This window comes from Pygocentrus nattereri, chromosome 3, assembly GCF_015220715.1.
Source record: "Pygocentrus nattereri isolate fPygNat1 chromosome 3, fPygNat1.pri, whole genome shotgun sequence".
NCBI classification, from domain to species: Eukaryota; Metazoa; Chordata; class Actinopteri; order Characiformes; family Serrasalmidae; genus Pygocentrus; species Pygocentrus nattereri.
In genome coordinates this window covers 27,528,476-27,541,420 of record NC_051213.1, presented here as the reverse complement: position 1 = coordinate 27,541,420, position 12,945 = coordinate 27,528,476, and the positions used below count along the sequence as shown (strand labels likewise).

Here is a 12,945-nt window from a genome sequence, read left to right as displayed (position 1 = left end):
CAGGACGCTTGTGTAAAAGATGAGAATTGCGTAAGAGGTTATCATGTCCTCTCTGCATGCAAAATTTCAGGTTAATGCAGCTTGGTGAGTCATCACTGTCACAGGGGAGAGATGGTGAGAAAGAGTGAAAGAGAGAGAGAGAGAGAGAGAGAGAGAGAGAGAGAGAGAGAGAGTTTTCACCTGTGACTCATTCAGCTACGCACACATCCTGTACATCTATTTTGAGCTCTCCAATCCTGCATTGGTCCCATCAGACCAACAGCAGAGAGACCCAAAAAACATAGCTAGCTCCCTGGAACATAGAGTCCTGAAATACACAGCTTGTAGCCCAAGCTGAAAAAAAAACTGATGCATTGAATGACTTCATAAAAATGACTTCATAAAAATCGTTCCTACATGACTAAAAAATATAACATCAGCAGTTTTGTCTTTTGGTTCACCTTTTTGCAATGATCATCATGAATTTTTAAATTTTGTGTGGAAGTGACGTACAAATCATGTCAATTCTACTACATTATGTATTTCAGTGTACACTGAGCTCTTCATCAGACATTTGTAGAACAAATCAAACAGGCTGATGGGAGATGGAAGTAGAAGTTTCAAATAAGACGCAGTTTGAAGAAGGATCTTGAAAATACTGCACCCCATCACTGATGCCAAAGTCTGATAAAATCAAACAGTGCTCTCCAGTGGAGACTTGATGCACCTCAGTTACTGAAACATTTATTTAGAAAGGTTTAAAAAAAAAAAAAACTAAGCATTTTTGAGTGTCCACTTTATTAGAACCCCCTACCCTGTAACTCCACCTTCCATGTACAGTCGGTGACTGTAGCCCATCTGTTGATGGACAGTTTATGTTGATCCTCAATAAAGGGCCTGTTTCTGCCCACAGTGCTGCTGTTGTCTTAGCTTTTAATGGTGAACCACTCTCAGCCAAGTAGTGACGGTGATGCATGTAAAAACTCCAGCACCACTGCTGGTTTGAGGTGGACTGCAGCTGACAAGGGGATGGGCTGTAAATGTACACTTCTCTGGTAGATTTGAGTGGTACACGTATTTGGACATCATAAAGTGGCCAGCAAATGGATGTACAAGGTAGGACTTTTTAATAAAGTAGACAGTAAGTATACAGACTTTGAAAACTAAGGCACGGTATATGCTTTCAAAAATGTATTGCAAACACAATAACTGGCCTCATTTAAAACCAATGCATGAAAGATGCAACTGCAAGCTAACATTAAATCCATCTTTATTCATTTGTCGAAAAATAGACAAGTTCCAAGAGCAGAGGAATTGTAGCTTTGAACATTTCTGATATTTTGTGCACATTTTGCACTCCTCAGTTGCAACATAAAAAGCTATTTCATTGTGAACTACAGCACTTCATATTATCCAGAGGTTTTAGTTGTCATACTGAGAGTGTTATCAACATGGTGTACGACACCCCTTCAGACTTCAACGTAATTCTGATACGTCACTGAGAAAAATATCAAAGCAGATGCACAGACTTTATAGTTGGGTTAAAGGAATTAAGACTTAGTGTGTCCAGATGCTTTTGTTCTGATACTTTTTGCCCCAGTAAATTTAGCTCAAGGGTTATTTCATTAGTTATATTTTATGAAAGCAGTACAGATTTGAAACTCTTTGGGTTATAGTTTTGCTATGCAGTGTCATCAGTAAAGTAAAGAAACTGCTAATGAATGTATTCTTGTGCTCAATGCAGTTGTCAGAAAACAGAAGTTCCATTTACACGATTCCACATCTGTAAGTGAAATTTTGATGGATCTGGATTTATGAAAATTTTTTACAATAGTAATATTTTTTATTTCTGCTCAAGCATGTCGATAAGGAAGATTTTTTTCCTTAGTTCCATTTTTAGCCATTCACATTTGGTTTATAATTCCGTTTTGTGTGTTCTATTATAGTCTTATATGTGACGCAGGATGTGATACTTTTTTACTCATAGTTAAAAGTTGGTTTTGGTAGCTACTTGAACTTTTGCTTGAGTCAAACGTCTACTTTTACTAACTTTTACCTGCAATGTAGCATATGTTCTTGTAATATTTTAATTGGTCTTCTAATTAATATTTTGTAATATTAGCATAATTGGGTAAAGTATAGTCCAGTTTATAGTAGAAATCATCAATTGAGAAATTACCATGTATCTCGAGAGTTTGCTGAAATGGTGTGACCAAACAGCTGTTGCACTGATAAGGGTAACTTACAGAGAAACAGAGCAATGCAAATTGAAAAGTTAGCAAATGCTGGCTTTTAACTTTTATGGGTGCCTGTAGGAATGTGATCAAATGGCACCTTTTCACTTGAGGAAAAATGCTGATAAGCCTACAGGAGCTACTATAAATAGCAGTGACTGACAGTGATGCAAAGCAGCGACACAGGCTCTACTGTATAAAGCAGAAAAATCTCAAGAGCGTGGGCCAAAGCGAGAGTGTGCTCTAATAAACCAGTGTGTGCAATGTGTAGTGAATGAGGCTGAAGAAGGAACTGTGGGCTCCACATGGATAGATAATTTGGTCAGAATGGAGATGGACTAGATTAGCCAAGAGGTCTATGACATAATCCATTATGTAATGTTGGTGAACCCTCAATGGCAGATTTCATTCTGTCTCAGCTGCTGTTGATTCACTGGACTGATTCATAATGCATTTGTTTTGCGTGCAGAGTCGAGAAGATGAAATCTGCACTCAAGATGTGTGAGTATGTTAGCCCATTTGAAAGCATTTGTGTTACATTAGTGGGGTTTAACACTACATGAGAGAAAAAATGCTCATCTCATATTGATTTGATACGTTTGTGTCTGAATGGGGTATGTCAGAACAAAATCCCCTGCAACTGATGTTCAGTTTTTGACGAGCAGCAAATTTCCAGCCTTGAATCAGAATGGTATAGACTTAAATATTTTATTTTCTGTAAAATATACTTCTCTTTTGATGTATAATGCATACTGAACTGTGAAATGCGACAAACAGGATGACTATTTCTTCTGAAGCAGTTGGTTATAACAAAACACAACAACCATTAGTTAATGACTAAAATTAATTCAGCAACTAGGGGATGAATCTTGTTGAAATATTGGTTCAAATATTGGTTCAATATCATAATTTGCAAGAATGACAATCAAAACACATTTTCACATGGTCATAAGTGCACAGACTCTTTGGGCTGGTGGTCTGCAACCTGATCTTGTAACATCACAAAATCTGATCCTAATTGTTTATAACTTTCCACAGGAGTTGATTCGTGCCAAATCATATGAATCTGCAAACATGAGGCTGAGATATCTGGACACAGATTAAGCCTATGCTAAGATAGGCTTAAAATAATGTTAAGTCTAGCCTGGACTGAACTGGACTTCAATAGAAAATTGTTATTAAATATACACTCTGGGATTTTAAAATGATGAAATTAAGACATTTGCTATAGATTCAAAGAGGTGGTAAGTAGGTGGCCTGCTTAAATTTATAGACAGAACTGTAAATATAACCATGAATGGTCAGTAACCTATAAGAACTGTAATCTGATTACTGTTGGAAGCGATTGGTTGCGTTACAGTTGATAAACTGTTAGTTCTTTTGTTTCTTGCTGAGATAAAATTGCTCTGAGGTGTAGAGGAATCTATGCTAACTTCTTAAATAATAATACATACCTTGTTTAAAAAAACATACAATAATGTTACTGTGAACAGAATAGCTTTAAAATCATAGCATCTTTAGACTGTGCAGTTTAGTCCAGGTCTAGGCTTAACATATGTTGAGGAAATCATCCTTAAGGAGTGGTTCTGGCTAACAGCTGCCTAAACTTGATCTAAGTATGTTTTTCTGTTGTTGTTGTTGTTGTTTTGTTTTTTAGACCACTGCTAGCAGTCATCTCCACGCATGAGTGTGTCTGTGCTGTCTAATATAGATTGAAGAGCACCAGTTTAACAAGTGGTCTATAATACCTCAATTACCAGAAATACTCTTGATATAGACTGACAATATGCATCAGAATAGCTGCAGTGTTTTCTAGCTCTACTGGACCTGGAACGGTTGTGTAGCGTCTCACTACAAGCTTGCTCTGGACCATCTTTCTGGCGATGGGAGGGACTGGGTCAGAGCTCAGGTCAGGTCTCAGCCCCAGGCTGGACATTCTGGACCTTGGACAGAGTGACAGGCACTTTGGCCTCTCCAGGTGTGGGTGCGCGGGTCACTGGCTGCACTGAGGCCTGGATTTCCGCCAGTCGCTCTTTGAAGCGCTGCTGGAGCCGGAGTTCCTCTTTGGAGCCGCCCTGAGTGCAGGCAGCCAGCAAGAGGCCCACAGCCATGCCACTGCCACCCACGCAGAAGAGCACGGCACCAGCCAACTTGCAGGCGTCCAGGGCACGGTTGAAGCGCACAGCTCGGCCATCCACAAAGAGCAACTCATCTTCACCAAAGGCCTCCAGCCGGGGTGGGGTGGCATAGCCCACCAAGAGCACTGACAAACCAGCGACCAGAATCAAAGCCCCTAGCGCGAGACAGACCTTTGAGAGAAAAGAATTTCATTTAGTGTTATTTGTATGCTACTTTCTATAGCAAACATTAGCCTAAATTAGCCTAAAAAATTTGCCTAAGTTTTTACAAAAATGCAGGTTTAGATCCCTAATGATCAAACTGAAGGAGTCAGTGTCAGGAAAAAAAATTCCCAGAGAGTATGAAGTTAAACACAGAAAAGAACCATGACTCAACAGGAAGAAGCTCACTGTCTTCCAGAAGGAGTGGGAATTTTATGGAAAAGGTTTTGGTTAGCATGGTTCATAGACAGGGTATATTTCTCAGGCTCCTATGTTGTTTACTAGTTTCCCATTAAGGTTTTTTTTTTTGGTTTGTTGTTTTAAAAAAAAAATTCTACTGCAGTCTCTTAGTACTTACTGAAAATTAATAGCTACTGAATAGCAAGATTAATGGCAGAATACTGTGCCAAGGGTTCAGTGGGTTAATGCTGTGCTCTGTATCCTAGCACTAGAATGCCTTTGTCCTGCTTAAGTTTTTTCTGCTCTAACATACCTGAATTGACCCATCAAGCCTGTCGGGAGATGATTCAAGTGAGCACATACAGAAACAGAACTATGCAGTGACTTTAATTAGGATACAGTGCTGTGAAACTGGACAACACTAGACAAACAACTAAAACTGGCCTAAAGCTAAGCCATTCTGTCAAAAACTTGATCACATGAGCTCAGCAAAGCCCTGCATGCTGTCAGACACACAGCTCACCTTCCAGAGGACAGAGCTCCACCTGTTTGGCGATCTCTGCATCTGAAAATCCTCGTCGCGCTCCCAGATGGAGGCAGTGCAGTCCTCATAGAACTGATGCAGGTAGGAGCGCACACCATAGCGCTGAGGTCCCCGGACTGGCCCCAGGCCCTGGTCAGCATACTCTGACCCACAGATCTCTGAGCAAGACGTCATCCTTCACATCTGTGTGGAAAACACCTAGAAGCTACAGTCAGTTCCACAAAACACCAATCAGTAGCAACTGTATGGACTCCATCTTCAAGCTTCACTACATTTATAATCACTGTGAGTATCTACATTGTTCTTAAACTGCAACTGTATTTGCACAACTGCAACGGCTATCTAGTGTGGCATTTTACAAAGCAGGATTTCTTACTTTCAGCAGATTAACTTAAACCTTGAGCTTAAGTCATCTGGTTAATCAGAAATCATGTTTTGTGAAATATTGCCAGGCCCCTAGTAACCAAGCCTAAATACAGACAAGGAAAAGCTCTCTTAGAGCAGGAGGAAGAATTTTTGAGTGACAGCAAGACTCAAAAGGGGAACCAATTTTCTTTGATCGACACTGAATAGCAAAACAGTAATAAAACAAAACAATAAGAGATGTTAGAGAATTAATAAATTAATGAATGTGCAATTATGAATTTCTGAAAAAAGACACAAAGTGAGCCTAATCAAAGGAAATAAATATTCAGATTAGCAATGCCTATGAGAGATCTAAAAGAGATAAGAATGACAACGAAGATTGAAACGCCTGCACGTTGGGGTTTTCTCTGGTGGACGAGAGGGTTATTTCCCTGCGCCTTTGGGTCGAGGCTCTGACTGTTACCTGTGTTTATGCACCGAACGGCAGTTCGGAGTACCTGGCCTTCTTGGAGACACTGGAGGGGGTACTGGAAAGTGCCCCTGTGGGGACTCCATTGTCTTGCTGGGTGACTTCAAAGCTCATGTGAGCAATGATAGTGAGACCTGGAAGGGCGTGATTGAGAGGAACAGCCTCTCCCATCTGAATTTGTTCATTGGAGTTGAATCAAATTTAATCAATTTGTTATTGGAGTTCTGTGCTCTCCACAGTCTGTCCATAACAAACATCATGTTCAAACACAAAGGTGTGCACATGGCATCAGGACACCTTAGGCCGCAGTTCATTGATCGACTTCGTAGTTGTGTCATCGGATGTGCAACCATGTGTTTTGGACACGCGGGCGAAGAGAGGAGCGGAGCTGTCAACCGATCACCACCTCATGGTGAGTTGGATCAGATGACGGGTGAAAATGCTGGACAGACCTGGCAGACCCAAATGAGTTGTGAGGGTTTGTTGGGAACGTCTGGCAGAGGAACCTACCAGAAAGATCTTCAACTCCCACATCTGACAAAGCTTTGACCACATACTGAGGGAGGCCGGTGACATCAAGTCCGAGTGGGCCCTATTCCGTACCTCCATTGTTGATGCAGCGAATCAGAGCTGTGGCTGCAAGGTTGTAGGTGCCTGACATGGCGGCAATCCCCGAACCCATTGGTGGAAGCCGTCAAGCTGAAGAAAGAGTCCTATTGGGCCTGGTTGGCTTGTGGGACTCTGGAGGCAAAAGATGGGTACCGAAGGGCAAAGCAGGTCATGGCTTTGGCGATTGCTGAGGCAAAGACTTGGGTGTGGGAGGAGTTTGGTGAGGCCATGGAGAAAGATAATCAACAGGCACAGAGAAGGTTCTGGCAAACCGTCAGGCACCTCAGGAGAGAAAAGCAGTTCCCAACCAGCACTGTATATTGTGGGGCTGGGGGGCTGCTGACTTCAACTGGGGATGTCATTGGACAGTGGAAGGAATACTTCAAGGATCTTCTCAATCCCACCAACGATCCTTCCCCAGAGGAGGCAGAGCTTGGAGATCTGAGCAAGGGTCCATCCATCACTGGGCTGAGGTGGCCAAGGTGGTTGGAAAATTCCTTGGTGGCAGAGCACCGGGGGTGGATGAGATCCGCCCAGAATTCCTGAGGGCTCTGGATGTTGTAGGGCTGTCTTGGCTGACACACCTCTGCAACATTGCATGGGCATCTGGGGTGGTCGTCCCGCTTTTTAAGTAAGGGGACCGGATGGTGTGTTCCAACTATCAGGGATCACACTTCTCAGCCTACCCGGTAAGATCTATGCAGGGGTAGTGGAGAAGGAGTCCGACCGATAGTTGAATCTCAGCTACAAGAGGAACAATGCGGGTTTCGCCTAGGTCGTGGAACACTGGACCAGCTTTTTATCCTCACCAGGGTTCTGGAGGGTGTGTGGGAGTTTGCCAACCAGTCTACATGTGTTTTGTGGATTTGGAGAAGGCATTCGACTGTGTCCCTCGGGGAATCCTGTGGGGAGTGCTCAGGGAGTACGGGGTGAGGGGCTCATTGCTACAGGCCATTCAGTCCCTATACAAACAGAGCAGGAGCTTGGTTCGTATAGCCGGCAGTAAGTTGGATTGGTTTCCCGTCAGGGTTGGACTCCAACAGGGCTGTCCGTTGTTACAGATTCTGTTCATAACTTCTATGGAGGGGATTTCTCGGAACAGCCAAGTGGCGGAGGGTGTCCAGTATGGTGGCCTCAGGATTTCATGTCTGCTTTTTGCGGATGATGTGGTCCTGTTGGCGTCATCAGTCCAGGACCTGTAGCTCTCTCTGGATTAGTTTGCAGCCGAGTGTGAAGCGGCTGGGATGAAAATCAGCAACTCTAAATCTGAGACCATGGTCCTCAGTCAGAAAAGGGTGGAATGCTCTGTCCAGGTCGGGAGTGAATTCTTGCCCCAAGTGGAGGAGTTTAAATATCTTGGGTTTTTATTCACAAGTGAAGGAAGGATGGAGCGAGAGGTTGACAGGCGGATTGGTGCGGCATCTGCTGTAATGTGGACCCTATACTGGCCCATCATGGTGAAGAGAGAGCTGAGCCAGAAGGCAAAGCTGTCAATTTACCATTCAGTCTACGTTCCGACTCTCACCTATGGTACGAGCTTTAGGTAGTGACCAAAAGAACGAGATCACAGATACATGCGGCCGAAATGAGCTTTCTCCGCAGGGTCGCCGGGCTCTACCTTAGAGATAGGGTGAGAAGATCTGCGATTTGGGAGAGGCTCGGAGTAGAGCCGCTGCTCCTCTACGTTGAGAGAAGCCAGTTGAGATGGTTCAGGCATCTGGTAAGGATGGCCTCTGGACGCCTCCCTAGGGAGGTGTTCCAGACATGCCCGATGGGGAGGAGACCCTGGGGAAGACCCAGGACACGTTGGAGGGGGTGCTGGAGGAGGTGGCGGGGGAGAGGGAGGCCTGGGCCTCTTTGCTTAGGCTGCTGCTCCCGCGACCCGGACTCGGATAAGTGGTTGAAGATGGATGGATGGACGGATGGATGGATGAAGATTAAAACCTTAATTGCCATGAGAACATAAGATAAGGAGTTCACGCAGCGATCGGCCAACAGCAGCCCAACAGTCAATGGAAGTGGAAGTAATGATCGATTATTAACCAAATTAGATCTGCTGCTTTTACTTGTAAGTAGCTATGACATTAGCAGGAGAGGAGCACAAACTGGTTCCCTCTACAGGTTCCTAAAAGGTATTGGCTTGGATATTCTAGGAGAAAGAATTAAATAGACAGAACTTTTAGGTTTAACTATTTTAAAATTGTAAAAGGTTTCTTCACAGTTAACACATGAATTATTATTTAAGGATTTTATCATTGGATTGGAAATAAAGTAATTTTCTGGCATCATTTCAAAGAACTCTTTTTGCACCTTTGTTTTTAAGAGTGATCACTGGACTGGTGGTATAATCTTAAATTTCAGTACTCATCCAAGGGTCTTCATCAAATGTCTTCAAGACTACACTACCAGTCCAGCTACTAACCTACTAACACTAGACCAATCAATATCATGGGCAACTGAAACCCCTCACAGATACACAGGTGTTCTGGTACTGGTTGTCTCACTTCTTGCCAGTTGTGGCACCATCCATTTTTCATCATTATTGGAATTTTGGTCACATGACCTTTCAATTTTGCACCAATCTGAAAGCTATAAATCAGCCCTTAGTTAGCTCCACTCCTCCCAGCAGAGCTCTGGCTATGGTTTTGGCCTTCTGCCCTTCTTCCAGCAGTGCAATGAGTCATGAAATGCAAAAGACATTCTGCAAGACAGATCAGATTATTCTCTCTCTCTCTCTCTCTCTATCTCTCTATCTCAAACACACACACACACACACACACACACACACACTGTAAATGGCCTGTTTCTATAACACGACACATATTAGCAGCTAATGTTGGTAGCACACAGTACGCCTTAACACAAGCAAAATTCTAATTTGGAGTTGGAAAGCACATGAGCAGAAACAGGAGGGAAATGAGTTTTCTGCACATCACAGTAATTAAATTATGTGTGCTTGCACTGACTTCCATTATAGTGAACACAGTGTGTGACTTGTTCAGAATAAACTGTGGTGAACATCAATCCCAATCCAATGATAAAATCCACTTCAATTGCCCTTCAATAGCAATCAAATGAAGCATTTATTGTGTGTGTGTGTGTGTGTGTGTGGGTGTGTGTGTGTGTGTGTGTGTGTGTGTGTGTGTGTGTGTGTGTGTGTGTGTGTGCGCGCTCTCTTGCTGATTGGAAAATGACTCAGCTACCTCACTGTGCATGTTTCATCTTATTTTAACAAACAACTTCCAAAGCTTGAACTCACTGTCCATTTCACATCTGTACAAAACACATCCATTACCATCTCCACTCATACACACACACACTCTCTCTCTCTCTCTCTCTCTCTCTCTCTCTCTCTCTCTCTCTCACACACACACACACACACACACACACACATAAATCCACTACCTTATTGCTGAACCAAATTTCATAAGATCAATGTACTCCTGGAGTGACCTTAATCCAACCAATCTATCACAACTATCCCCCCAGAGTCATTACACAGTTAACTTTAACTTGCTTTTACTCTGCTGTTCATGCTGTGTGCCCCATGCAACGGGTCAGCAATCCCCTTCTCCAGGAAAGCACTGACTCCATCACGTGGCACTGTTGCCTTGACAACAGTGTACCAGATGGGGGGAAAATAAATAAATAAAAATCGGGGTTTGGTGAACACCAGCATCAGCTCATTTGCGTCACTTCTGTGAATTTCAAAGGGAACTGGCAGCAGAGCCCGCTTTCTCCAGCTTTGGTTTAACACGGCAGTAACTGAGACGCCCCAGTGACAGATTTCGTCATATTTCACACTCACTGATCTTCAGTAGGTTCGTCCACGTCACGTCGCAACGCTCCGTTAATGCGCTGGTTAATAGACGCATCCCGCTGTTATTTAGAGATCGGTCTATAAGGACGGTCTAAACTGAGCTGAGTGTCTGTGCCATCCCTACAATATCCCACCCTACACGACGCTGTCAACATCATCAACAGCACAGCCGTTTACTGAAATAACGGTCACTCCATCTGTCCATCTGTCCATCTGTCCATCTGTCCACCCCATCGCTGCGCCCCATCTGAAAGCATCTTTAGCACAGCTACACTGTGACCAAATTAAAATGCTCCTACCTGTCCTGCCCTGGCTGCGGTGCTCTTCTCTCCGTGTAGCCCCTTCACCTGCTGCCTCCCATCACTCTGCTCCGCTCCTCACACAGCAGCCGCACACGGAGCAACCGCACTGCGCATGCGCGGCATTATCACTGGCGCTACCCTGATGGTGTGTATTACTGAGTTAGATTCAGGTTGTAATAATGCCGAATTAGAGTCCAATTACAGCAAAGCAATGTTCTTATAACTCTGAACTGAACTGAACATTTTGGAGCACTTCTATTACTCCATTCATCATCCACTATCAACACACTGTAAATGGCAGTTTTGTGAAATGAGTCAAAATCCACCCCTTCATTGATTTCATTTTCAGAGCATTTCAGCCCTTACGAGCAAGTTATTCATTTTTCAGCATCAGGAAAAAAAACAGAAAGTTACCCAGAGGCCTCAATAACTAAATATAATATCAGGTTATTCAGTATTTATTGTGTCCAAACTTTACCAATAGTACAGCTTTCATTACAGTCTGTCGAAGACATTTGCAAGGATATTTGTTCTTTATGTGCTTCTTGTAAACACAGTCTTGTAAGTTCAGTCCTAGAAGTTCCATTTTCTGCTTCTCACGATCCAAATATTCCTAATAATTTATTTGTCCCCTTCAATCTATAAAAACCTTACTCCGCTTCTCATATGTCCAGTTTAGGTGTCCTAGTACAAATTCCCTCCTTTTTTATCTATGTCCTTTTCTCAGTAAGGGCTTCTTGACAGGCAAACATCCTTTCAGAGTTGATTTGTCTTCTCACAGTGGAAGGATGGACAGAAACACCTGTGGGTTTTTTCAGATTTGAAGTAAAAGTTCTCTCTCGCACAGATGAAAGGTTTAAGTGCTGTTTGTGTGATGAGGATAATTTTGGTGGTCTACCAAGTCTTAAACGGTTGCCTGGAACCTCATTTTCTTTAAATCTTTTAAACTTTTAAATCTTTTTTTTTGGGTATTTTGCTTTGGCTTTCTCCTTCCTTATGATAGCGGATTATCGTATATCTAATTATCGTATATCAGCCATTTTAGAGGCACAAGAGGGAGACGTTTGAAGGCCACTGAGGTGTTCGGGTAGTTGCTTGTGTGAATGTTAGTGTCTTTGTAAGAGAAAATAATGTCAGTGGGAGCCTTGGGAACAGCAGCTTTTGTTGGGAGCCTTTTTGTTGGTGTTAAGATTGGGAGAATGGAAGAGTTAAATTGTTAAAGGATTAAATCAAAGTGAGTTTATCACAATATACATTAGAATAAATCCATATTCATAATTCAAATAAACATAAAAAACATAAAAAGTAACAAGAATTTCTTGGGTCCATATTTTTCCTTCACCCCTTCACAGCCACCACAGAGACTTGTTAATGTCATCAATTATATCATGAGCACAATTTAATGAAGCACTGATTGATCAAACCAGGAGTTGCTTTTTAACTACATATAATACTGGGCTTCCTCCAGGAGAGGTTTGAAAATGGTTAAACAAACACACTAATATCCAGAAAATCACTATTTATTATTTATAATAAATAATCATTATTAATTCATATTCTACAAATTTTGTTTATTCAAATATTAACACTTTTCTCAGCAAATAAACACAAACTACACAAATAAATACATTTTGAAAATGTGTCTTGGGTGCCTAAGACTTTCGCACAGTACTGTATGTGCATTTGAGTGTGCAATCAAGCAATCAATCAATCAATCAATAAATAAATAAAATGCCAAGTGTTTACACTGTCTTGTGTTCAAATGACAGGCCACTGTGCAGCTATTTTTAGAGCGCTCTGCTGACGTGTCTTTGTGAGGCCTGCATTAGTCACTGCTTTGTTGTCATACAGCAGGGAGTGAATACTGATGCCTGACATTAACCAAAGGAGTCCCCCTCTACTGCACTGCAGGATGGATGACTCCATAAAGCCAAAAGGGCTTTTCTTGTTTCTGTAGCTTAACGATTTAACAGGTTCAAATGAATGACATTCATATTTTAAAATGGAGAATTTAATAAAAACGAATAGTAGTGTGAGTGAAAGTGTGCACGCTGTACATGCTGCGGCAGAACGTGACTCACATAGCTGACTCACCAATCCCTC

General features: G+C 42.5%; 1 protein-coding gene across 2 annotated transcripts; it reads right to left on the bottom strand.

Moving 5' to 3' along the window:
- Nucleotides 1-1,232: 1,232 nt before the first annotated feature.
- nrsn1 (neurensin 1) lies at nucleotides 1,233-10,968 on the bottom strand. 2 transcript variants are annotated; one of them, XM_017710324.2, is made up of 3 exons: nucleotides 10,840-10,968; nucleotides 5,256-5,459; nucleotides 1,233-4,522 (listed from the first exon to the last, which is right to left on the bottom strand). In XM_017710324.2, exons 2-3 carry the CDS (start codon nucleotides 5,448-5,450, stop codon nucleotides 4,124-4,126), a joined length of 594 nt encoding a protein of 197 aa, XP_017565813.1. In that variant the 5' UTR covers nucleotides 5,451-5,459; nucleotides 10,840-10,968; the 3' UTR covers nucleotides 1,233-4,123. The 2 variants fall into 2 exon arrangements, with proteins under 2 accessions (XP_017565813.1, XP_017565815.1); XM_017710326.2 differs by having other exon boundaries at nucleotides 5,256-5,481; nucleotides 10,840-10,928.
- Between the last annotated feature and the right edge of the window lie 1,977 nt (nucleotides 10,969-12,945).